Here is a 25,922-nt window from a genome sequence, read left to right as displayed (position 1 = left end):
ACTTTTGCTGCATCCCATAAGAGTTGGTGTGATGTATTCTCATTTTCATTTTTCTCCAGGTATTTTTTGATTTCTCCTTTCTTTCTTTATTGATCCAGTAGTTGTTCAGTAGCATGTTGCTTAGTCTCCACGTCTTTGTGATTTTCCCAGCTTTTTTCTTGTCATTGATTACTAGTTTCATAGCATTGTGGTTGGAAAAGATACTTGATATGATTTCAATCTTCTGAAATTTATTGAGGCTTGCCTTGTTTCCCAACATATGGTTTATCTTTGAGAATGTTCCATGTGCACTTGAGCTGAATCTGTATTCTCCTGTTTTTGGATGGAATGTTCTATATATATTTATTAAGTCCATCTGTACTAGTTTTTCATTTAATTCCACTATTTCCTGGTTGGCTTTCTGTCTGGATGATCTATCCACTGACGTAAGTGGGATGTTGAGATCCCCCACTATTATTGTGTTGCTGTTAATTTATCCCTTTAGATCTGTTAATAGTTGCTTTATGTGCTTTGGTGTTCCTGTGTTAGGTGCATATATATTCATAATTGTTATGTCCTCCTGGTGGAATGTTCCTTTATCATTATATACTGCCCTTCTTTGTCTCTCATTGCCTTTTTTATCTTGAAGTCTGCTTTGTCTGGTATAAGTATGGCAACACCTTCTTTCTTTTGCTTACCATTTGCTTGGAATATTGTCTTCTATCCCTTCAGTCTGAGCCTGTGCTGAGATGTGTCTCCTGGAGGCAGCGTATGGTTGGGTCTTGTTTTTTAATCCATCCAGCCACTCTGTGTGGTTGGGTTTTTTTTTGTTTATTTTGTTTTTTTTGCTGCAGGGGATTCACCTTGAGATAACATTTGCTGGCCATCTTCCTCTTTTTGTATGTCAGCCACTACTGCAGCTTGGTCAGTGACAGATGAGTGGTGTAGGTCCACACCTAGGAACTGAACCTAGGCCACCAAAGCAGAATGTGCCAAACTTAACCACTGGGCCACTGGGGATGGCCCTACTCTATGTATTTTGATTGGAGAATCCACTCCATTTACATTTGGAGGGATTATTGATATATGAGGGCTTAATACTGCCATTTTATCTCTTGTTTTCCGGTTGTTCTGTATTTCCCTTGTTTTTCTTCCCTTGTAGTTCTGACTGCCATTTCAGTTTGGTGGCTTTCTGTGATGGTTTTCTCATTATTTATGATTTGTGTCTCTGCTTTGATTTTTTGTTTAGTGGTTACCGTGAGAGTTGTATATAAGTTGTTGTAGTTGAGATAGTCCATTTTCTGATAGCCTCTTATCTCCATTAGCCTAAGCAGGTTTCATTCCTTTCCTCTTCCCTAAGTTATTATTTTCACAAATTATTCTGTTTTGTGTTGTGAGTTTGTGACTAAAAATGAAGTGTTTATAGTTACTTTTGATGCTTTCCTTCCTTTTATCTTTTATGTTATAATCAAGTGTTTGACAATATGGTCTGAGAGCTGCAATTTTCTGATTTTGTCTGTCTATTTATCTCCTTGCTCAAGGCTTTGTAAACTTTTGCCTTTTTGTTCGGGTATGAGGGCATCCTTGATCATTTTTTGTAAGGGAGGTCTAGTGGCAATGAACTCCCTCAGGTTTTGTTTATCTTGGAATGCTTTTATTTCTCCATCATATCTGAAGGATAGTTTTGCTGGATAGAGTATTCTTGGCTGTAAGTTTTTGGCTTTCAGTACTTTGAGTATATCGTTCCACTCTCTCCTAGCTTGTAGGGTTTCTGCTGAGAAATCTGCTGAAAGTCTGATGGGGGTTCCTTTGTAGCTTATTTTCTTCTGCCTTGCTGCCCTTAATATTTTTTCTTTGTTTTTGACTATTACCAGTTTTACTATTATATGGCTTGGAGAAGGTCTTTTAGCATAATGTAATTAGGAGTTCTCTTGGCTTCATGTACTGGTAAGTTGAGTTCTTTCCCCATGTTTGGGAAGTTCTCAGCTATTATTTCTTTCTACAAGCTCTTTGCTCGTTTCTTCCTCTGGAATACCTATAATCCTTATGTTGCATTTTCTAATTCAGTCAGATATTTCTCAAAGAATTTCTTCATTTTTTAAAAATCTTAGTTCTCTCTCCTCTTCCACCTGAAGCATTTCTATGTTTCTGTCCTCTAAATTACTAATTCTGTCCTCCATAATGTCAGCTCTGTTTTTTAAGCTTTCTAGATTTTTTTTTCTCTCATTCATTGTGCTCTTCATCTCCAGAATTTCTGGGTTTTTTAAAGTTTCATTCTCTTTGGTGAATAATTCCTTCTGCTCATTAATTTTATTCCTGAGTTCATTGAACTGTCTTTATGAGTTTTCTTGTAACTCATTGATTTTCTTTATGACAACTATTTTGAATTCTCTGTCATTTAGATTGTAAATTTATGTGACTTCAGGATTGGTTTCTGGAGACTTGTCATTTTCCATCTGCTCTGAAGCATTACTGTAGTTTTTCTTGGTGTTTGATGAACTGATCTTTTGCTGAGGCATTTATGGTAGTATCAGGTTGCAGATTCCACCTGCCACTTCTGGGTGCAGTCAAGACCTTTGTTTTCTTAATCTGCCATGTCTGCTGGAAGTTGTGCCAATAGAGCTTGTCTGTGTTTTCCTGCTGGCCACAGCCACTTGGTGGGTCACACATGCACACACAGGCACTCTGGTGCAGAACTGCTGCTTTGGCTGGGGAATGGCCGAACTGGTACACTAGGCGGGATCAGAGGGGCACTTTCTTTTGCATGCACTGGCCTGCACTGCACTCATGGGTGGTTTATCTGGACTGCTGTGCTTGGTGGGGGCGCCCACATGGTGGCTGAGCCTTACCATTCAGTGTGGAGTGTTCTTGGTGGCTGGACTGCAACTCTGATAGTGAGAGCGTTTGCATGCAGGCCTGCCGGCCTCCCTGCCTCCTCTCACAGTCACCTGCTGGCTGCTGTCTGAGGACCCATGACCTTGATCACTGCTGCTGGGGAGGGGGAGGGGATCCGCTCACCTCCTTCCACTGCTTCTGGGGATCCAGTACCCCCACTTTCAGATGTATGGCTGTGTGGATCTCTCCAACATCCTATTATGCTTTGTAGGGAATGCTCTGTTGGTTACTGAATGTCCATTTGATTGTAACTTAGTGGGGAGAAACTAAGGGAACAACTCACTCCACCATGATGCTGATGTCATTCCTTGGTCTTGGACTTTTGTTTGTTGGGAGTTTTTTGATTACTGATTCAATTTCTTTACTAGTAATTTGTCTGTTTAGATTTTCTATTTCTTCTTGATTCAGTTTTGGAAGCTTGTCTGTTTCTAGGAATTCATCCATTTCTTACAGGTTTGTAGGTTTTTCTTCAATTTGTTGGGGTATAATTGTTCATAGTAATCTCTTAATGATCCTTGTATTTCTGTGGTGCCAGAATTTGGTTTATAACTTCTCTTTCATTTCTGATTTTATTTGTTGGGGCCCTCTCCCTTTTTTTCTTGATGAGTCTGGCTAAAGGTTTAAAATTTTCTTTATCTTTTCAAAGAACCAGATCTTAGTTGTTTTTTTAGTTTCTATTTTATTTTTTTCTGTTCTGATTTTATTATTTCCTTCCTTCTACTAACGTTGTGTTTTGTTTGTTCTTCTTTTTCTTGTTCCTTTAGTTGTAAGGTTAGATTGTTTACTTGAGATTTTTCTTGTTTCTTCAGGTAGGCCTGTATTACTATAAACTTTCCTCTTAGAACTGCTTTTGCTGCATCCCATAGATTTTGCAACATTGTGTTTCTATTTTCATTTGTCTCAAGATATTTTTTTTATTTCCTCTTTGACTTCTTTAGTGACCCATTGGTTATTTAGTAGCATGTTGTTTAGACTTCATGCATTTGTGTCTTTTTTCAGTTTTCTTCTTGTAGTTGATTTCTAGTCTCATACCATTGTGGTCAGAAAAGATGCTTGGTATTATGTCATTCTTCTTAAATTTATTGAGATTTGTTTTGTGGCCTAACATATGATCTATCCTGGAGATGCTCCATGTGCATTTGAAAAGAATATGTATTCTGCTGTTTTTGGATGGAATGTTCTCTATAATCTATCAAGTCCATCTTGTCTAATTTGTTATTTAAGGCCGATATTTCTTTATTGATTTTCTGTCTGGATGATGTATCCATTGATGTAAGTGGGGTGTTAAAGTCCCCTACTATTATTGTGTCACTGTCAATTTCTCCCTTTATGTCCGTTAATATTTGCTTTATGCATTTAGTTGCTCCTTGTTGGATGCATATATGTTTACAAGTGTTACATCCTCTTGTTGGATTGTTCTCTTTATTGTTGTGTAATTCCCTTCTTTTTCTCTTGTTGCAATCTTTATTTTAAAGTTGATTTTGTCTGATTTAAGTATTGCTACCCTAGCTTTCTCTTCATTTCCATTTGCGTGGAATATCCTTTTCCATCCCCTCACTTTCAGTCTGTGTGTGTCTTTAGATATGAAGTGATTGTAGGCAGCGTATATATTTGTATATTTGGTGGTTTTTTTCTTTTTTTTTGCTATTGAGTTGTATGAGTTCTTTATATATTTTGGATATTAATCTCTTATCGGACATATGGTTTGCAAATATTTTTTTCCCATTATTTAGCTGCCTTTTCATTTTGTTGATGGTTTCCTTTGCTGTGCAGAAGATTTTAGTTTGATGTAGTCTCACTTGTTTATTTATTTCATTGTATTCTTTCAGCTCCAAAATTTGTGTTTGGTACTTTTTCATGTTTTCTATCTCTTTGCTGAACTTCTAATTTTATTATTGTATTATTTTGCTGATATCATGAAATTGTGTTCTCTTGTGGCTCTCTGAGAATCTACAGAAAAATTATTTAGAATTCTTTGTTGGGCAATTCCCATAACTTCATTTCTTTGGGGCCAGTTATTGGAGGTTTACTGAATTCCTTTGGTGGAGTCATGTTCCCTGATTCTCTGTGATCCCTGTGTCTTTGAGTAGGTGTCTGCACATTTGAAGAAGCAGACACCTCTTCCAGACTTTGTGGACTGATTTCAGTAAGGAAAGATCTTCAACTGCAGATGAGGGGATGCTGGAGTGTTCCATAACTGTGGATCTAGTGGTATGTGGCCATGTGCAGGAGCATGTGGCAGAACTGGGTATAGGGGCATTGGGACTTGTTGGCTCAGGCCATTGTAGTCCACAGCATCGACAGCTGTGTGGTCCTTGGTGAATGCTTCAGGGCTTTGCAGAGACTGAAAAGGTTGTTGGGGTCCTCAGCATTCTCTGCAGGTTCAGTGACAAGGGACCAGGGCAAGCAGCAGTAGTAGCTGGAGCTGGTGGTGTGCACATGTTCAGCTGTGAGGGCCAGCTGCAGGTGGCTGTGTGGCAGTGGCCAGTTGCAAACACACACATAGTGGTGGGGGTCAGGACAGGCTGGAAGGGCTAGGGTCAACTGTGAGTATACTGGCAGCTTGGGGATCTGACTTTCAGTGTACAGTACTGTGGCTTCTGGGTCTCGCTACAGGCACACAGCAGTGGAGGCTGGTGGTGGGCCAGGGGCAAGTAGGTGCTCAGTTGGAGGGGCTAGCTGCAGGTACGTGAAGTAGTACAGGTCAGTGGTAGAAGACAGGGCCTGTTCTGGGCTCACAAGCAGCTGTAGGGATCTGGTGATTGGAGTGCTCTCCTGTGGCTGCAGAGTCTTCCTCTGGTTGTGCACATGGCAGTAGAGGCTGATGACAGGGATTGGACTGGAAGGGTACAGGTGCATAGCTGGAGGGGCTAGCCCTGAGCAAGTGCATGGTGGTGGGTGTCAGCCATAGGGGTCTAGGCTGGCATCTTGCACTCACACAGCCACAGTCTTGGACTGGCTGCTCGTGTGGTTCCTGGGCTCCGGTGGTGGTGGTGTTGGGGAGAAGGATTTGGGAGGGACTTAGGCAGCTGGTGTAAGCCAACAGGAATACCCGTGGGGCAAAAGCTTGTGAAATCTGCAGGGGGGTCTTTGGTGGTTATGCTGGCCATTATTTTCTTCAGTGGCAAAACCCGCTGGGGTCATCTCTGAAGTGTGTCACTGGGAACCACAGTGGCTCATGCTCTGTGGTTGATATTGGTAACCCCTACTTTTCTTCCCTATTCGTAGCCTTCTTAAATGTCTCAGCTTTGCCTGTCTCTGGGTAGGTGAAACCTAAGCAGATCCTTTATGCAGTGCAAGGAAAGGCTGGGTAAGCTGGTTTTTCACTCCCCTCTTCCTTTCCCAGCCATAGGAACTCTTTCTAGCTGGGGAGTTCCCTCCATGCTGAGCAATGCTGGTTTGGGAGATAGGATGATGCAGGCAAAATGAAGCTGTTCTTCCTTCCATTTTTGTGCAGTTATTCTCAAGTTTTTTATTCTGGTGTGTTGCTGAAGTTTTCTAAGTGGACTCCAGAGCTCTCCCAGAGCTGTTTTTGTTTGTGGACAGCTGTTTAATTGTTGAACTTTGCTGGGGGACGGAGGCTTGGATCTCCTACTCTGTCATCTTGGTGATGTCCTTAAACTCTTGGCCATGTACTCTGAGATACATGAACAAGAATTTTCATACCAGTTTTGTTTGTAATAGTCCCCAAATTGGAGATCCTAAATATCTGTCAAGAGTAGAGTAGATAAATAATTTATGGTCTATTCATACAATGGAAAATTATACCATAATGAAAATGTTTAAAATCTAGCTACTCATAAGGGCACTAATCTTTCAAACATAATCTTGACTGAAAGAAGCGGGTCATAAATACATGGAGTATTTTCATTTATAATAAGTTAAAATCTTGGAAAACTTAACTATGTTGGTTAAGGATACTAACAAAGGTGGAAAAGATAGAAAGATGAGAAAAAAATAGGATAGTAGGCACCTGTAGGATGAAGGAAATGGTTGTGAATGGGGAGAGACACAGAGAGAGCTTCTAGGATATTGGCAATCTCAGGTGTCCAATTGTTGATCTTCAGTGGTAGTTGTGTGGATGTTTGCTCTGTAATTATTCATTAAACTGTAAATATATTTTTGTATATGTTTCAGTAAGTATGATATAGCTCATGATTATAAAATATAAAAGAATATTAAGGGAATTTATTTATATTGGGACTTTTAAAGAATGAAATAAAGGCCAAAAACTATAAAACAAAAACATCGATAGGTTTGACTAAGTATAAAAACTCTGTACATTTGAAACAGTACATAAATATCAGTAAGTAAACAATTAATAGCAGACTAGGAGAAGATATTTCTTACACATTATATGCTCATATTAATTGGCCCCTACAAATGAATAATAAGGCAAACAATTCAAGAGAAAAATGGACAAACAATGGAACAGGCATTTCACAGAAGAAGAAATAAAAGTGTGCAGAAACAAATGAAATGATGCTGACCCGACTAGTGATCAGGGAAATGCAAGTTAAAATAATGAGAAAGAATATCTTACTTATAAGACGTATTGAAGTCAAACATTAATAACAACTAGTGTTGGTGACAATGTGGAGAAAAGAACTCTGTTATACTTGGTTGGTTTGAATGAAAATTGTTCACAAATTTATGGAGCTCATTCTGATATTATCTATCAAAAATAGAAATGTGCATACCTTAACACCCAACAACTTTATTTTTAGGAATCTGCCTCAACAAAGATACTGGCTTGAATGTATAAGTAGGTTTTTTGTGTGTGTGAGGAACATCAGCCCTGAGCTAACATCCATGCTAATCCTCCTCTTTTTGCTGAGGAAGACTGGCTCTGAGCTAACATCTATTGCCAATCCTCCTCCTTTTTTTCCCCAAAGCCCCAGTAGATAGTTGTACATCATAGTTGCACATCCTTCTAGTTGCTGTATGTGGGATGCGGCCTCAGCACGACCAGAGAAACGGCGCGTTGATGCGCACCCGGGAGCCAAACCCGGGCCGCCAGTAGCAGAGCGCGCGCACTTAACCGCTAAGCCATGGGGCTGGCCCTGTATAAGCAGTTTTAATGGCCATATAATACTCATTTTATGGTTATACCATAATTTATTTATTATTCTTCCATTGAGGTTCATATAGATAATTTCTATATTTCTGTTTCCACAAACAGTACTACAGTTAGCATATTTGTAAAAGCAAAAACATGGTAACACCATGCAGTTTTAGGACTGGCTAAATGAATTATGGTACATTCATAGCAATGGAATACTATGTAGATTTTTTTTTTTTTGGTGAGGAAGAGTGGCCCTGAGCTAACATCTGTTGCCAATCCTTCTCTTTCTCCTTGAGAAACATTAGCTCTGAGCTAACATCTGTGCCAGTCTTCCTCTATTTTGTATGTGGGTCACCGCCACAGCATGGCCCAATGAGTGGTGTAGGTCTATGCCCGGGATCCGAACCCGTGAACCTGGACCACCGAAGCAGAGCTCATGAACTTAACCACTATGCCACTGGGCCGGCCCCACTATGTAGCTTTTAAAAAGAATAAGATAATTTTACATCAAATGCTTAGATACATTTTCATTGACATTTAAAGTAATAAAGCAAAATAAAAGCACTTTGTGTACATTTCTATCCAGTTTTGTAATCCATCTATATGCATGCATCCTAGATGCTGGCTGTTTCTTAGACCTCTTCTGAAGAGGAAAAAACTGTCCATTGATAAATAATATGCATTCATTATTAATAATTTTTATCAATTAATTATTAAAATACTGCAGCTTTTATAAGGGAGAGAAAAGAGCTCCTCCTCCCCCCACAATACACAGCAAACAACTAAATCTCCCTTTACCATATCAGCTACTTCAAAATTACATTATAGGCCACCTTGCCAACCAGGGGTGCTCTTTTCAGGAAGAGGGTCTTCACCAGAACACTTCAGTAATACATGGATTTCCTGATGTCTTTTCTTCTGTTTTTAAATTATTCATAATGAGAACTTGAATGTATTCTCTAAGCTGTTGCACCTGGTAATGGAAGTGTAATGTTCATATCTATACATTCTATGATACTGAGTTAAAATTCCTAAATTAGTAGAGTCGTAGGTAGGGGCCTGTCCTTGTCAATTCGGGCTCTTATAACAAATTACCATAAACTGAGTGGCTTAAACAGCAGAAATTTATTTTTCACAGTTATGGAGACTGGGAATTCTGAGATCAGGGTTCCAGCATGGTCAAGTTTGGGTGAGAGCCTTCCTGGTTTGCCAATGGACATGTTCCTGCTGTGTCTTCAAATGATAGAGAGCAGAGAGAAAGGAAGCAAACTCTCGTGTCTCGTGTGCCTCATGATCCAATTACCTCTCAAAGACCTCATCTCCAAATACCATCATGTTGTAGATTAGGGTTTCAATGTATGAATTTTGGGGGACCACAAACATTCAGTCCATAGCAAGGCCTTTCCTCCTTCCTGGGAACAGTATTTTGAAATTGTGACAGGAATAACTATTGATATTCTTTATAATCCTTTACTATATCCAGGGCATAATTTTAAATCATGTCCTATGCTATTATCAGATTAATCTTAAAATATTGTTTATTACACCATATTGCTGTTTTATGCAAGCACTTTAAATTACTCTCTCTTGCCTATAAAAAATTCTAAATTTGATTCTTCTAAAGCTGGCTTCTCCCAGTATACCCTTTGAATCTTTAAGGAGTTTTGACCCTCCCAAAGCAAAACCTCTGGTGTACTTGGTTTCTTGATGTACTTGATTCATTTGGTGCCCTTGATATATGTTGCACATTTCTACTTTTCTTGTCTTTGCTTAGTGATGTTTTCCTTTCCTTTTTTCTTTCTAATGACAGTCTATCCAGTATATCCAGAAGAGAAAGGAGGACAGACATCCTCCTTTCTCTCCTCAGCTCCTAAACATTTATTATATTTTCCATCCACTCTTTTGGCATGTGGAATAGAAAAAATATAATTGATATTTAGGAACTGTGGTATGCTTCCATGTTATTTAACTTTTTCTATGTACATGTCATGTTTTGTTTATCTAGCAGCAAACTTAGTGCAGGGACTGTCTTCTCTCATGTACTTTTTGTGTTACAAGATTGAAGACTCTTATGTTATTACCTTAAGAGTTCATTGATTGTTATGGATCCTTATTATGATGGTTCTCTTTTAAGTAGCATCTTAGGTAACCTTTTGGGTTATTTGATTCAGTTGGAAAACTTAACAGGGATGTTAGATTCTTCCCATAGACCTTGTTGACTTAGGAGCAGCAACCAATGCAGTTTTCTCCTGGCATCCCAGAGTCCTCTTATATGCAGTCTCATAAAGAGGTCATGCACACTGGACCTCAGCCCAGTTTTGTCACTTACTAGATGCATAGTTTTGATCAAGTTATATAATGTCTTTTAGCCTCAATTTCTCAATTTGAACATGGTGACAGTATCTTCTTTTTTGGATTATTTTGAGGATTAAGAGAATGTAAAGTAGCATAGTGACTTGCACATAGTTGGTATTTAATAAAATGCTAACTATTCTTGTAAACATTGTGTTCCTTCAGTGTTCATGTGACCCTGCTGTCTCCTCTTTATGCTTGTCTAGTTCTCACACATATAGCAGTGAGTTATATCAGCATACAGGTATAGCTTCAGCCATTTATAATACCTTTAAATGTTTTTCTTTTTTTCTCAATAGAAACTTCTTATTCACTGCCTAATCAATTTAATGTCATGTTGAAAATATTTGAAAAACAGTCAAATACATTGGAGAGGTAAGCTTTTAAAATGACTTTTTTTATTAATTATAAAAATGAGTACACATTTACTTTAGAAAAATTAGAAACAGAGAGAAGAAAATAAGACCACTGTTAAAAAAATTTAGTGTTCTTATATCAATTTGTATGATATGTATAGCTTTAAAAATTAAAATTATAATCATGCAGACTGTAAAATAATATAGCTGCAATGGAAAACAGTATGTCAGTTTCTCAAAAAGTTAAAAACACAATTATTATATGAACCAGCAATTCCATTTCTGGATATATTCCCCCCAAAATAGAAATCAGGTTCTTAAACACGTATGTTCACTGTAGCATTATACACAATAGCAAAGAGGTGGAAGCAACCCAGTGTCTAACAATGGATGAATGGATAAAGAAGGTATGATATATACATACAATGGAATATTATTCAGTCTTAAAAAGGAAGGAAATTCTGACATATGCTACAACATGAATGAGCCTTGAGGACATTATGCTGAGTAAAATAAGCCAGTCACAAAAAAACAAAATTGTATGATTTCACTTATATGAAGTACCTAGAGTAGTCAAATTCATAGAGACAGAAAGTAGAATGGTGATTTCCAGGGCCTGGGGAGAATGGGGAATGAGGACTGTTGTTTAATGGGTATAGAGTTTCAGTTTTGAAAGATGAAAAGAGTTCTGGAGATTGGTTCTAAAACAAAGTGAATGTACTTAACACTGCTAAACTGTACACTTAAAAATGGTTACAATGGTAAATTTTGTTATGTGTATTCTACCAAAACTTTAAAAAAGTAAAAAAAAAATTACAATTTTACAAAATGTAGTTTGTGTATATACTTTTCACTTAGTTATAATTTTTTGCAAACTCATATAATTCTTTTTTTAAATAAATATTTTAAATTAAAGTAAAACATATATTCAGAAAAGTTCACATCACACAGTGTTTTCAGAGAATTTTATTTAGATTCAACATTGGAAAATTAGGAAATTTTACATGATCAGAATTTCTAATTATCAAATCCAGTAATTAAGAATAAATAGAAGAGCGTAACAGATCAAATGTGAAGTAAAGGGAACTAAAGGCCTTATGGCTTGTATTAATTGGTGGTCAGGTCTTTGCTACGTAATGGAGTTAGGCCCTATTTCACTTTTTTCCCCTTCTACCTCATTAGAATCCTCCTTATCAGAAAGGTAGGGTCAGAACTTTCACAGCTTTGTCAGATGAAAGGTTTAACATGTTCTAGGAGCATTCTTGAAGTAGGAGGCCGGTTTCCATGAATATTCTTTCCATTGGACCAGGGTATTAAAGCAGACATCTATACTATTATTTATTCTAGCTTCTTATATTAGACTGTTGTTGCTAGTTATAACTGGTTTTAGAATTCCTAGGCATAACAGAAAGCAGTGAAGGACTAGCTGAAGGGGTTACTATAAAGGAGAGGATTTCCAACGTGAATTGTCATATAGCCAGAATAAGCTTTGTACAATTCTCTGGTCAGAATATGCTTTGTACATTTCTTTGCATGTCAAGAAGTATGTTGAAAGCCACCGTGGATGACCTACCATTCTTTCAGGTGATTAAGGTTATAGTTACCCAACTGGTATGTTGAAAAAGCATGTCTTATGAAATGAAATCACAAAGCAATTTTCTTTTGGATACCTTGTGTTCATTTATATTTTCTAATTGGGGCTAATTTTTCCCCTGCCCTGGATAAAAACTAGGGCAGTACCATGACTTTTCTGATCACTCTTAGATAATAATTAATTTACATTTAATTTATAATCACTGTCCTAAATGAGAAATCAACATTCCCTGTCAAATATTACAGTCAATATTTTAATTTTCATTAAAAGTTAAGACTTCTCTCCCCCTCCCCCCACCCCAGTATTCCAGCTGGAGCCTGCTGTGGGGATGTGGTTAGCTTTTCTCTTTCATTACCTCTTTTCCCACTAACTAGTTGTAGTTTTTGTCCTCCATGTGTTTGGGAAGGGAGGGAAGAAAGGTAAGGTATACAGGAAAGGTCTTACTCAGCAGTCACTATCTTTGCCATAACTGCAGATAACACACACCAAGTTTTCTGAGTATTCTTTTTCTTTTTTTGACTAAAATTTATTTTTTTTAATTAATCAATTTATTTTTTAATTTTTTGTTTATTGCAGTAACATTGGTTTATAACATTGTATAAATTTCAGGTGTACATCCTTTTTTTTTTTTTTTTTTTTTTTAAAGATTTTATTTATTTATTTTTTTCCCCCCAAAGCCCCAGTAGATAGTTGTATGTCATAGCTGCACATCCTTCTAGTTGCTGTATGTGGGACGCGGCCTCAGCATAGCCGGAGAAGCAGCGCGTCGGTGCGAGCCCGGGATCTGAACCCGGGTCGCCAGCAGTGGAGCGCGCTCACTCAACCACCAAGCCACGGGGCCGGCCCTCAGGTGTACATCCTTATACTTCTATTTCTGCATAGATTACATCATGTTCACCACCCAAATACTAATTACAACCCATCACCACACACATGTGCCGAATTATCCCTTTTGCCCTCTTCCCTCCCCCCTTCCCCTCTGGTAACCACCAATCCAATCTCTGTCTCTATGTGTTTGTATTTATCCAAAGAACTTGAAAACACAAGTGCATAAAGATACATGCACCCCTGTGTTCATTGCAGCGTTATTCACAATAGCCAAGACTTGGAAGCAACCTAAGTGCCCATCAAGGGATGAATGGATAAAGAAGCTGTGGTATATATACACAATGGAATACTACTCAGCCATAAGAAACGATGAAATCCAGCCGTTTGTGACAACATGGATGGACATTGAGGGTATTATGCAAAGTGAAATAGAGGGAGAAGGTCAAATACTGTATGATTTCCTTCGTTAAGTAGTAGATAATAACAACAATAAACAAACACATGGAGACTGAGTATTCTTTTTAAAGTGTCTCTCTCTCTGGGCCGGCCCCGTGGCTTAGTGGTTAAGTGCGTGTGCTCCGCTGCTGGCGGCCCGGGTTCGGATCCCGCGTGCACACCGACGCACCGCTTCTCCGGCCATGCTGAGGCCGCGTCCCACATACAGCAACTAGAAAGATGTGCAGCTATGACATACAACTATCTACTGGGGCTTTGGGGGGGAAGAAAATAAATAAATAAAATCTTTAAAGTGTCTCTTTCTGGGCTTGAGATAAAGGCAAGCATATCCACCCCTCCTTTAAGGGTTTGGATAGGGCTCAAGCCACCAGACAGCTCTTTGCAAAGAAATACTCTGTCTTCTTTCCTGACCCTTTTATATTGTCCATATCAGTGAAAGGTTTTAGTGCTCTTTCTTGGCTGCCTACTTTTTTTCAAGTGCTAATGGTCATATGCCTCACCTATTACTTTCATAGGTGATACTGGGGCTCAGGGTCTCAGTTGGTCCCTCTGTTTAACAACTTGTTACAGTTACATCCTTTAACATTCTGTTAAAATAAATACAGTGTTTGGCAAAAGTCTTAGTTGGTTTTAAGCTTTAATAACTTCAGAACTATAAAGATACAACTGTTCAAGAAACATCATTTCAAAATTTGATTATGGACATTTCTTTTCCACTTATTTAAAAATTTTTGAATAATAATTAAAAAAAAGTTTTTTCAGTTAAAACTTTTTGTTTGGGTCAGCATTTTCCATATTCCGTCAGATTGGCTGAAACATAATTAATTTACAGTCATGCATTACTTAACGACGGGGTTATATTCTGAGAAATGCATGGTTAGGCGATTTTGTTGTGCGAACATCATAGAGTGTATTTACACAAACCTGGATGTTACAACCTACTACACACCTAGGCTGTATGGTACTAATCTTATGGGACCACCGTCGTATATGTGGTCTGTTGTTGGCCCAAACATCATTATGAGGTGCATGACTGTATTCAAAATTCACAAAACTGAGGGGCCGGCCCCGTGGTGTAGCAGTTAAGTGCGCGCGCTCTACTACTGGCGGCCTGAGTTTGGATCCTGGGCACGCACTGATGCACCACTTGTCCAGCCATGCTGTGGTGGTATCCCATATAAAGTGGAGGAAGACGGGCACAGAGGTTAACCCAGGGTCAGTCTTCCTCAGCAAAAAGAGGAAGATTGGCATGGATGTTAGCTCAGGGCTGATCCTCCTCACCAAAAAAAAAAAAAACCAAAAAACAAAAAACTCACAAAATTCACAAAACTGAAGATGTAAAGGAAATGGAAATAATGTTTAATACATTTGTAGCTTTACACTTTTGAAGTCATTGAAGCTTAAAACTACACTAAAACTTTTACAACTTCACTAGAACTTTTAGATTGGATGTAGGATGGTTTGTGACGGCATAACACCTCTTTGGTGAACAGGGGCTGAGAGCTAGTGTCCAGTCTTGGGGATGTCAACATTGGTGACAACATTGCCCATCACCAGAATCATGTGTGATCCTGACAGGAAAGCAGGCCCATTAAGAAATCCATTATGATGTTTTTTTCTAAGGAGGCATAGGAGTCAGAAGTAAGGATAGTAGGCTGTCTTGTCTTTCCACCTGTTTTTTAGTCCAGGAACGTGTATAACAGGTAGTTATATTATGTCAAAGATGGAGTCATCCTGACTCCAACATGGTAAATTCAAAGTCTTGAATGAATTTCATTGGCCAGCTAGGGCACTGGCAAGGGCATTTGGCCAAAAAATAATAAGAAAGTCTTACTTCATAACATTCAAAAAACTAAATTTAGTGTTGATTACAGACCAAAATGTAAGAAATCAAAATCATAAATATATGGAAGGCATTTGGCTCTATCAACATTAGAAAGACCTTGTTAAAAAATGAACCAAGTTAAATGATAAACAATGGACTGGGAGAAAATATTTGTGCATATACAATAGAAGGAGTGATGATAATAATATATAATTCCATAAAAAAGGCAAAAAAACCTCAAAAAATAGGCAAAGTATATGTATAGATAATTTAAGGAAGAGACACAACAGTGGTCAATAAACATTTTAGGAGATGCTCAATCTGACTTGTGATCAGGGAAGTGCAAAGCAAAACAGCAACAATATATTTTTTCCCCTATCAGTTTAACAAAAAGTAAAAGTTTTCTAATATTAAGTCTTGACAGAGATGTAGTATATATAATGAATACTCTTAAAATGCTAGAACAATAGGAGTTGCCCACTTGCAAGGACAATTTAGCAGGGTTTATTTAATAATAACAACAAAAATGTATACCTTATTATACCCCTTTTATATCCACCCTAAAAAAAGCAAACCTCTTTTATCTACCCTAGAGAAAGAAAGATGCTCAAGCAGGCACATATCAAAAGAAATTTATTACATCAGTGTGACAATAGCAAAAAGGAGAAAGAATTTCAATTCCTGTTAGTAGGAGAATGGCTCAATAATCTATGGTAAAGAATTTTATGAGAATACTCTGAACGACTGTATGACAACGTTAGATAACTTACATGATATGGATAAATTCCTAGAAAATTACAAGCTAAACTGATTCAAGAGGAACTAGAACATCTGAGTGAAACTGTCACTAGTAAAAAGATTTAATTCATAATTAAAGTATTTTCCACCAGGAAATTCTCAGGAAGCATCAAAAAGTGGACGAGCAGCTAACACTTCTCAGCTCATTGTATGAGACTAGTATTACTCTGATACCAAAATCAGACAATATCGTGAGAAAACTGTAGACCAATGTGTTCTGAGTATAAATGCAAAAATTCTCAACAAAACACTAGCAGATCGCATCCAGCAACGCATAAAATGAATTATATACCACAAACAAGTGGGATTTATCCCAGGAATGCAGGTTGGTTTAAAATGCAAATATCAATTAATGTAATATATGATCTTGATTGAATAAAAGAGAAAAAAAGTCACATGATCAGCTTATTAGACAAAGTAAAAACATTTGACAAAATCTAATACCCTTTCATGGTAAAAATACTCCACAAACTATGAATAGAAGGGAACTTCCTTAATTTGATAAAGCCTGTCTATGAAAACTCATACTAACATCATACTTAATGGTAAAAGACTTAACACATTGTCTCTAAGATCAGGAACAAAACAGGGTGTTCTCACCACTTCTAGTAGAGGTTCTAGCTAGGGCAATTAAAGAAGAAAAGGAAATGAAAAATGTTCAGACTGGAAAGGAAAAGGTAAAACTACCACTTTTTGCAGATGTCATGATCTTATATATAGAAAATCCTAAGGGATCCACTAAAAACTATTAGAAGAAATAAATGAATTCATCAAGGTTGCAATATGCAAGAGTCATAAATAAAAATCAATTGTATTTTTATACACTAGCTCTTATGGGTTGAGTTGTGTCCCCCAAAAAGGTATGTTGAAGCTTTCACCTCCCAGTGCCTCAGAATGAACATATTTGGAAATACGTCATTGTAGATGTAATTAGTTAAGATGAAGTCATACTGGGGTGGGATGGGCCCTTAATCCAATATGACTGATATCCTTACAGTAATTGGAGAAGACAGATACACACAGAAGGAAGGCAGCCATGGAGGCAGAGATTGGAATTATGCTGCCACAATCCAAAGACTGTCAGGGACTACTAGAAGCTGGAAGAGGCAAGGAAGGATCCTCCTCTAGCGGTTTCAGAGGGAACATGGCCTTACCAACACCTTAATTTTAGATTTATAGGCTCCAGAGTAAATTTAAGTGACCCGGATTGTGATACTTTGTTACAACAGCCCTAGGAAGCTAATAAACTAGCAATGAACATTCCAAAAATGAAATAAAGAAAAACAATTCCATTTACAATAGCACCAAAGAGAATGAGAATGAATTTAGTGCAGGACTTTTACACTGAAAACTACAAAACATCATTGAAAAAACTTAAGACCTAAATAAACAAATAGACTTCCCATCTTCATGAACTGTTAGACTTAAGATGGCAGTACTCCCCAAGGTGATTTATAGATTCAGTGTAATCTCTATCAAAATTCCAGCTTTCTTTTTGCAAGAATTGACAAGCTGATCCTGAAATTCATGTGGAAATATAAGGAATCCAGAATAGCCAAAGAAATCTTAAGAAGAAGAACAAAGTTGGAGGACTCACACTTAATTGATTTTAAAACTTAATACAAAACTATAGTAATCAAGACAATGTGGTATTGGCATGAAGATAGACCTGTATAGATCAATGGAATAGATGAAAGTCCAGAAATAAACCCTTACGTTTATGGTCAATTGATTTTCAACAGGGAGACCAAGACAATTAAATGGGGGAAAGAATAGTCTTTTTAACAATTGGTACTTGCACAGCTGGATATCCATACGCAAAAGAATAAAGTTAGATCTTTTCTTCATGCCATGCACTAAAGTTAACTCAAAATTATCAAAGACCTAAATTTAAGAACTTTAGTTCTAAGAACTGTAAACCTCTTAGAAGAAACACAGGAGTAAATCTTTGTGACCTTGAGTTAGGCAATGGTTTCTTAAGATGCCAAAAGCAAAACCAGCAAAAGAAAAAAAATAGATAAATTGAACTTCATAAAAATCAAAAACTTTTGTACTGCAAATGATACTATCAAGAGTGTGAAAAGACAGCTCATAGAATATGAAAACTATTCACAAATCATATATCTGATAAGAGACTTGTATCCAGAATACATAGAGAACTCTTATATCTCAGTAATAAAAAGATAAATAACCCAATTAAATAATGGGCCGGGGCTGGCCTGGTGGTGTGGTAGTTGGGTTCCCGCGCTCTGCTTTAGTGGCCCGGGGATCGCAGGTTCAGATCTCGGGCACAGACCTACACACTGCTCATCAAGCCGTGCTGTGGCAGCGTTCCACATACAAAATAGAGGAGGATTGGCATGGATGTTAGCTCAGGGCCAATCTTCCTCAAGCAAAAAGAGGAAGATTGGCAACAGATGTTAGCTCAGTGCCAGTCTTTCTCACCGAAAAAAAAAAAAGGGCAAATAATCTGAATAGACATTTTCACAAACAAGATATGCAAATGGTCAATAAGTAAATGAAAAAATGCTCAACGTGGTTAATCATTAGGGAATTGAAAATCAAGACTACAATGATATATCACTTCACACCTACAAGGATGGCTATAATAAAAAAGACAGACAATAACAATTATTGGCAAGGATGTAGAGAAATTGGGACCCTCATACATTGCTGGTGAGAATTTAAACGGTACATCTTCTATGGAAATCAGTTTGTCAGTTTCTCAAAATATTAAATATAGAGTTAACATATAATCCAGAAATTCTATTCCTACGTTTATACCTGAGAGAAATGAAAGCATATGTTTACACAAAAACTCGTACATGGATGTTCAGAGTAGCAGTATTCATAAAGCCAAAAAATAGAATCAATCCAAATGTCCATAAACTGATGAATGGATAAATAAAATGTGTATATCCATACAATGGAATATTATTTGGCAATGAAAAGGAACAAAGCACTGAAACTTGCTACAACAGGGATGAACCTTGAAAACGTTATTCTAAGTATAATAAACCAGTTGCAAAAGATCACATATTGTATAATTGTATTTATATGAAATATCTGCAATAGGCAAATCTATAGAGACAGAAAGTAGATTAGTGGCTGCCAGGGCTGGGACAGTGCTGGGGAGTGACTGCTAATGGGTACAGAGTTTCTGTTTGGGGTAATTAAAATGTACTAAAATTAGACAGTGGTAATAGCTGCTCAACTTGGTGAATATATTAAAAGCCATTGAATTGTATACTTTAAATGAGTGAATTGTATGGTATGTTAATTATATTTTAGTAGAGCTTTAAAAATTTTGATTATAATAAATAAACAACTCATTTGTCAAGAAAAAATCTATAGTTTATCCATACTATGGAACACTAGTTAGCAAACTGCAGCCCATGAGTCAAATCTAGCCACGCCCACTCATTTCCCTGTCATCTGTAGCTGCTTTTGCAGAGTTGAGTAGTAGTGACAGAGATCATCTGGCCTGCAAAGTCTAAAATATTTACTATCTTGCTCTTTACAGAAAAAGTTTGCCAAATCCTGCTGTGGAATAAGAAGTGGTATTTAAAAGGGGTGAGATAGATCTATGTTTACCGATATAAATAGATCTCAGACATCATATTAAAGTGAAAAAAATAACTTAAGAACAATATATGCAGTGTTATCATTTATGTGAAAAAGCAAACAAAACAGACATCCAACCCACTAACAAAACTGTAGAATCGAATAGGTACATGCAGTATTATATAAATGCATGGAACAAATTCTGGAAAGACAATAGCAATCTAATAATATATCTGGGGAAAGCATTGGATTTTTGGAGTGGTGGTCAAAGTGTACTCTAATCTTGTTTTATTTTAAATTTTTTACAAAGAAATGTATAAGTGTGTTACATAAATAAAAATATAAATGTAAAATTATAATACATTTGTTTTTCAGAGCTATGAATGATCAACGTTTGTTAGAGGCTGTAAGTATAGCACTCTCAGTTTGAAATTACACTTTGCCCTTGATGATGTTATTAGATTCTAGAAGTTGTTAGGATACATAATCTTAAATAAAGATTCAATGCTGGGCCGGCCCCGTGGCTTAGCGGTTAAGTGCGTGCTCTCCGCTGCCGGCGGCCCGGGTTCGGATCCTGGGTGCGCACCGAGGCACCACTCCTCCAGCCATGTTGAGGCCGTGTCCCACATACAGCAACTAGAAGGATGTGCAGCTATGACAGACAACTATGTACTGGGGCTTTGGGGGGAAAAATAAATAAATAAAATCTTTAAAAAAAAAAAAAAGATTCAATGCTTACTCATTTTATTCAGGAGATTTCTGTGCTTATGTGAGCTAGAGAACTTTGTCTATTTTTTTGCTTTTACTGGACTTTATTATCACTCAGAAACACTCCACTTCTGAAATATTGAACTATAATATTGCACAGTCTTCTAAACTTCCATTCATTCTCACTTCTAGTTCCTTGGCCTTTTTCAGACCCAGTTATAGCTTCACTATACAAATTAATCCCCATGGTTCATTATTTTCATGAGTTAATGAAGACTTTCTTACTTTAATAATTAGGTACCCAAATAACTTGTCTATATTGAGACATTTACTTTTCATTATTACTAAAATTATAATATTTGTTTTTAGAAATACAAACAGATGCAAAGGGATTTCCAAGTGTTATCAGAGGAGAAATTGGTGCTGGAAAATAAACTACAAAAGTTGAAGGATACAGAGGTTAGTTAAATTTTAGTGTCTGAAAATGGCATACAGTATCTAAAAAGCCTTATTATTTTAGGATAGGAATCAAAGATATTTAAATGTTTTATAATACATTTTCAGTATTAATAATTGATAGCAGCTGTGCTTTAAAAAATAAAATAATGCTATATTCTAAATTACAGTATTGGCTATCAAAACCAAGAGGATGCTATGAAGAACAGACATAAAATTTAAACATTACAAAAGACATTTCTAGGCCAAATATTTAACTTTATTAAAATATCAATAAATTAGGGTTTTCAAATATATTTTAAATACACTTTATTGTATTCTTTGCAATTATGTAATGTGTGTGTCCCAGTTCACTATATCAAATAGAGTGTGTAGAAATACCAAGAATAAAATTTGTTTCCTTTTTTCTTTCTCCCTTGCCATTTTATATAGCTAATAAATTTCAAACTACAGACGACAAAGTCAAATGAATTAGAAGTGAATTTTTATTAACCATGTAAAAACATAGGATGTATGTTTCAATGTAAGATCAACATAAAATGAAGGAAAATACTCTTGAATGTACTAATGTTGATTACTTGATATTTCTTCCTTACTAGAGGAGGAAGCAGAAGTATTACTAGGAACTTTGTTGCTTAATCAGTTAGAGAAGCAGTGATCCTACACAGATGTCAAATATAAGATGGGGGCTGTCACATATGTTCAATTAGGAATAGTTCCATTTAGGTATAGTTCCAAGTAGGAATAGACAATTAAAAAATAAAATAAATAAGAGTAGTAAATTGTCATATTAAATAACTGAATAGTCTGGCCAAATGTAAGAATTTTTTTTTTTTTTTTAAGCATGCACCGTTAGATCCATATTCAAAAATTTTGGAGCTTCTTAGATGATTTGAAGATGTCTCAGCAGTTTCTGGTTTTGCTTTCTTGTATTGTTTCTTTAGGTTTTGTGTCTCTAACCCACAATTATTCTGCTCTAGAGTGCAATGATTTTTGCATGGGCTTCTTCAATATATGGTCTGTGGTACAACATGATTTTCTTGTCTGATCTGTAGAAACTTCGGTGCTCATTTGATAGATTATACCTCTTATCCATTCTTGTCTCAGCTCCTGCACATCATTACTGCTTCACTCCTCAATTAATTTTAGAATATTTTAAAGTCCAGTGGTCACATTTCCAATACTTTACATGTGTGAAATGTAATCAATGAATGGCTGACCTTAACTTCTGTCCTTGGAAATTACTTGTAGCATTTCTGATCATTGTGTGGAAGAGTGAAGGAGAAATGTGCAAGGAGCACTACATATATAGTACTAATATTATATCCACACTATGGTAGTGACCAAGAGATCTGAGAGACAGTCTGTTTTTAGAGAAGGGAGTTGGTGTAATAGGATGGTGGGAAGAGGATGTCTATAGAATTATGTCAAACTCAGGATTTCTGCTAACAGATATTTCAATTTTCTTTCAAAGTAGGCTTTCCTAACTTAATTCTCCTTAATAATTTTATTTTTGTAGACAACCAATTTTAATAATCAAAAGCCACATTTGAGTCCTATCTTTGACTGGCAAATGATAATCAGTAGTTTTCTGTGTGTCAGTCAGTCAGTTAAGGATTTTATTTTCTTTTTTTGTAAGCAGGAGAAACTGCAAGTTTCTTGCAACTAAAGCAAGAAATTGATTGGATGGGTATTAGAGTAACTCAAAGAACTGAAGGAAAATTGAACAATGTGTTTGGTGAGGGATAGAACTAGGGCAACTCCTGGAGTCAAAACAACAAAAGTTCATATACAGCCGTTACTTCTGTCCTTTCAGGGAATTTTTAGAGAGGGAGCTATGGCTATTTTTTTCCCTATCTCCAATTTTTTCCCTTCCATAAAAGTCAGTTCTTAGGTGGTTGGATCTGATTGGTCTTGCTTAGGTCAAATGTTATCAGAACAGTTTGAGATGAGGGAGGTGTGGAACCCTAATAAAATGTGGTGCTATTTCTTAACAAAAGAGAAAAGGATACTGGACCCAAATATCTGGTGTCCACTGTACTTTGCTAATATTTCCCTAATTACTATCATATCCATTTAATTATTCCAGATATCAGGAAACTTTTACTGTAAAGGGTTAGATAAGTATTTTAGGTTTTGCAGGCCATACAGTACATGTTGCAGCTACTCAAGTCTGCTTCTGTAGTATGAAAATTGCCATAGAAAGTACATAAATGAAGGATCACGGCTGTCTTGCAATAAAACTTTATTTACAAAAACAGGAAGCAGGGAAGATTTGGCCTGCAGTTTGCTGACTCCTTATTTATTCCATTTCTGCTATCACCTGGCTTTCTATTACAGCTCCCTAAATAGGATCTCCTAGATGTGTATGTTTTCGTACGCTATTGCTGGAAAATATCACTGCTTAAAGAAGATTGTTTCTGCTCTTTCTGTTCTCTTCCACTGGCCTTGTCTGTTCCTACGCCAATGCCTGAGATCCTTAATGATTATGGATTTAGAATAAGTCCCGATATTTTGTAGGACACGTCAACCCCTTGTTACTTATAAAATTTATTTATTTTTCGCCTTTGAACTTTCATATATATTTTAGAGTTAACTTGTCAAATTCTACAATTGCACTGAATCTGTACATCAAATTAGAGAGATTTACATCTAGGATATCAGGATATATCTTTTTGTTTATAAACATTAAATATGTCCATTTTTGAAATTTTTCTTTAATGCTTACAATAAATGTTTATGATTTTCTTCATAAAGCTCTTATTCATTTTGTTACTCTTAAGTGCTTCATATTTTTATGCTATTTTATTTGCTATCTTTTAAAAGATATTTTTTAACTATTGCTAGAGAAGTATAATAGATTTTTATATATTGAATTATGCATCCAGAAACCTAGCTACACTGTTGTAATGATTAGATTTTTAATTCCTACTTGTATAATCAAAGTATCAATGAATAATGATAGCCTAAATTTTCTTGCTTTCCAATTTGTAATACTTTCTATTTCTTTTTCTTGCCTTACTGTGCTGGCAAAGACTTTTAGAATAACATTGAATAGATGTGATGAGAGTGGGCATTTTTTGTTTGTTCCTGCTTTTAAAGAGAATGTTTTCTTGTTTCTTGTGGTCAGTCAGCCTGCCTCTCTCTCCCTTTCCTTGTCCCTCTCTTGATACCATTTATCAGGTTAAGGGATTTTTCTTCTTTTAATAATTTGCTAAATATTTTTTTCATGCTTCATAAAATTCTTCCAGCCTCTGCCCACTGCCCAATTCTGAAGGCACTTCCACATTTTTAGTTGTAGGTTACAACAGCACCCACTTCCAAGTGTCAAAATCTGTCTTACCTTTGTGTTTGCTGCTCAATTGGTTGCTTTACAATAAAGGGTTTACAGTCTTGTCTTTAACTTGTTACAGTCTATAGTCAAGTGATATTAAATCACTTCACATATAAGAACCTTAAAATAATATGCCTGCATTTGTCCCTTTCCAGCTCTTGTGCTGTTGTTTTCACATGTTTTATTACATATGATATAAACTGTACAACATATTGTTATTAGTTTTTCTGTAAACTATTACTTTTTAAAGAGATTTAAATAACAAGAAAAACAGTCATGATATTTGCCCACATAATTATCATTTCTGGTGCTCTTTTTAATTCGTGTATTTCCTTATTTCCATCTGGTATGATTTTTCTTCTGCTTGAAGGATTCTTTACCATTTTTGTTCTGCAGGCCTGCTGCTGATATATTCTTTTAACTCTTTGATTTCTGAAAAGAAATTTTTTTGCCTTCAGTTTTGAAAACTATTTTTTCTGGATGAAGAATTCTAGGTTGACTGGTTATTTTCCATTCCAGTACTTTAAAATTATTGCTCCTTTTGTCTTCTGGCTTGCATTGTTTCTGACAAGAGTCTGCTGTCCTTCTTATTCTTGTATGTAATCTGCTTTTCTCTTCTGTCTGCTTTTAAGATTTTCTCTTTATCACTGCTTTTAATAGTTTGATTATGATGTATCTTGGGGTAGTTTTCTTTATCTTGTTGTGGATTTGTGGGTATACAGTTTTCATCAGATTTGAAAAAAACTGGCCATGATTTCTTCAAATATTTATTCTTTTTCACCACCCCTTCTCTCCATCATGTACTCCAATTATAAGCATATTAGTTGACTTAAAGTTGTCCCACAGCTCACTGATGATCTGTTCGTTATTTTTGTCTTTTTTTCTCTTTCATTATTTTAGTGTTTGTTGATTGCCAGTATATATTAGATTTTTCTATATAGGAAACATATCAAAAAACTCATATTTAAACTAGAAAGTTATTTAGAGACCTTAACAGTTCTCATAGAAATTCATTATTATACTTATTTTCCATATTTTATGAGGAATTATTACACTTTGTGTTTCACTTGTGAGATTTTGCCACTGCAGTGAATTTGGTATCTGTTGGAAGTTGTGGTCTGACACAGGAAATAGCCATCTAATGCATAAATAGGTCTCTATTATTAAGCTCATCTAAAAATGTGAATAATCTAATTAATTTGTTTCTCTACTTTCTTATATAAAATAATCTGGTACTACATAGTAGTTCAAGAATAACTTAAAATGTGGTTAGTTCTGCTATAATATTTGTTTTGAAATGCAAATTTGTTCCAACATGATAGCACAATTTAAGCATAATGTGGATTTTACATTTACATTTGTTTATGCACAATTTCATCTGCAAAAAGTACTAGGTGAAGGCAGAAGATAGTTTCTACAAGCTACCTTGGTTCACCATGTGTAGTGTACTGTACCAGTCCGCATCTGGTGTTACAACTTTTTATCCAATTTCAGATAACCCTCCTTCCAATACTGCATGATAACTTACAAGTTGCAACCTATTCAATGCCCACTTCCACAAGCAAGCTTCATGTCTTTTTCAAGATAAAGAGCTATATTTCTCATAGTATATATTTCATAATCATTTAGCTGTATAAAACTGGACTAATGTTTTTATTGAGCTTCTATTTTTTTAATGTCTCATTGACAAGGTTTTTGCATGCTGTGCACCT

At 36.2% G+C, this 25,922-nt stretch overlaps 1 protein-coding gene across 1 annotated transcript in view; it reads left to right on the top strand.

Moving 5' to 3' along the window:
• CCDC7 (coiled-coil domain containing 7) overlaps positions 1 to 25,922 on the top strand; it is a 403,758-nt gene that overhangs the window by 93,899 nt on the left and 283,937 nt on the right. Inside the window, 3 exon segments of the mRNA XM_087420895.1 lie at positions 10,591 to 10,666; positions 20,088 to 20,118; positions 20,790 to 20,879. Coding sequence (XP_087277021.1) covers positions 10,591 to 10,666; positions 20,088 to 20,118; positions 20,790 to 20,879 — 197 coding nt within the window.

The sequence above is a fragment of the Ceratotherium simum genome, chromosome 32 (genome assembly GCF_057802395.1).
Source record: "Ceratotherium simum simum isolate JZ-2026a chromosome 32, ASM5780239v1, whole genome shotgun sequence".
NCBI lineage: Eukaryota > Metazoa > Chordata > Mammalia > Perissodactyla > Rhinocerotidae > Ceratotherium > Ceratotherium simum.
The sequence above is the reverse complement of the archived record's forward strand: the minus strand, read 5'-3'. Positions and strand labels throughout refer to the sequence as shown.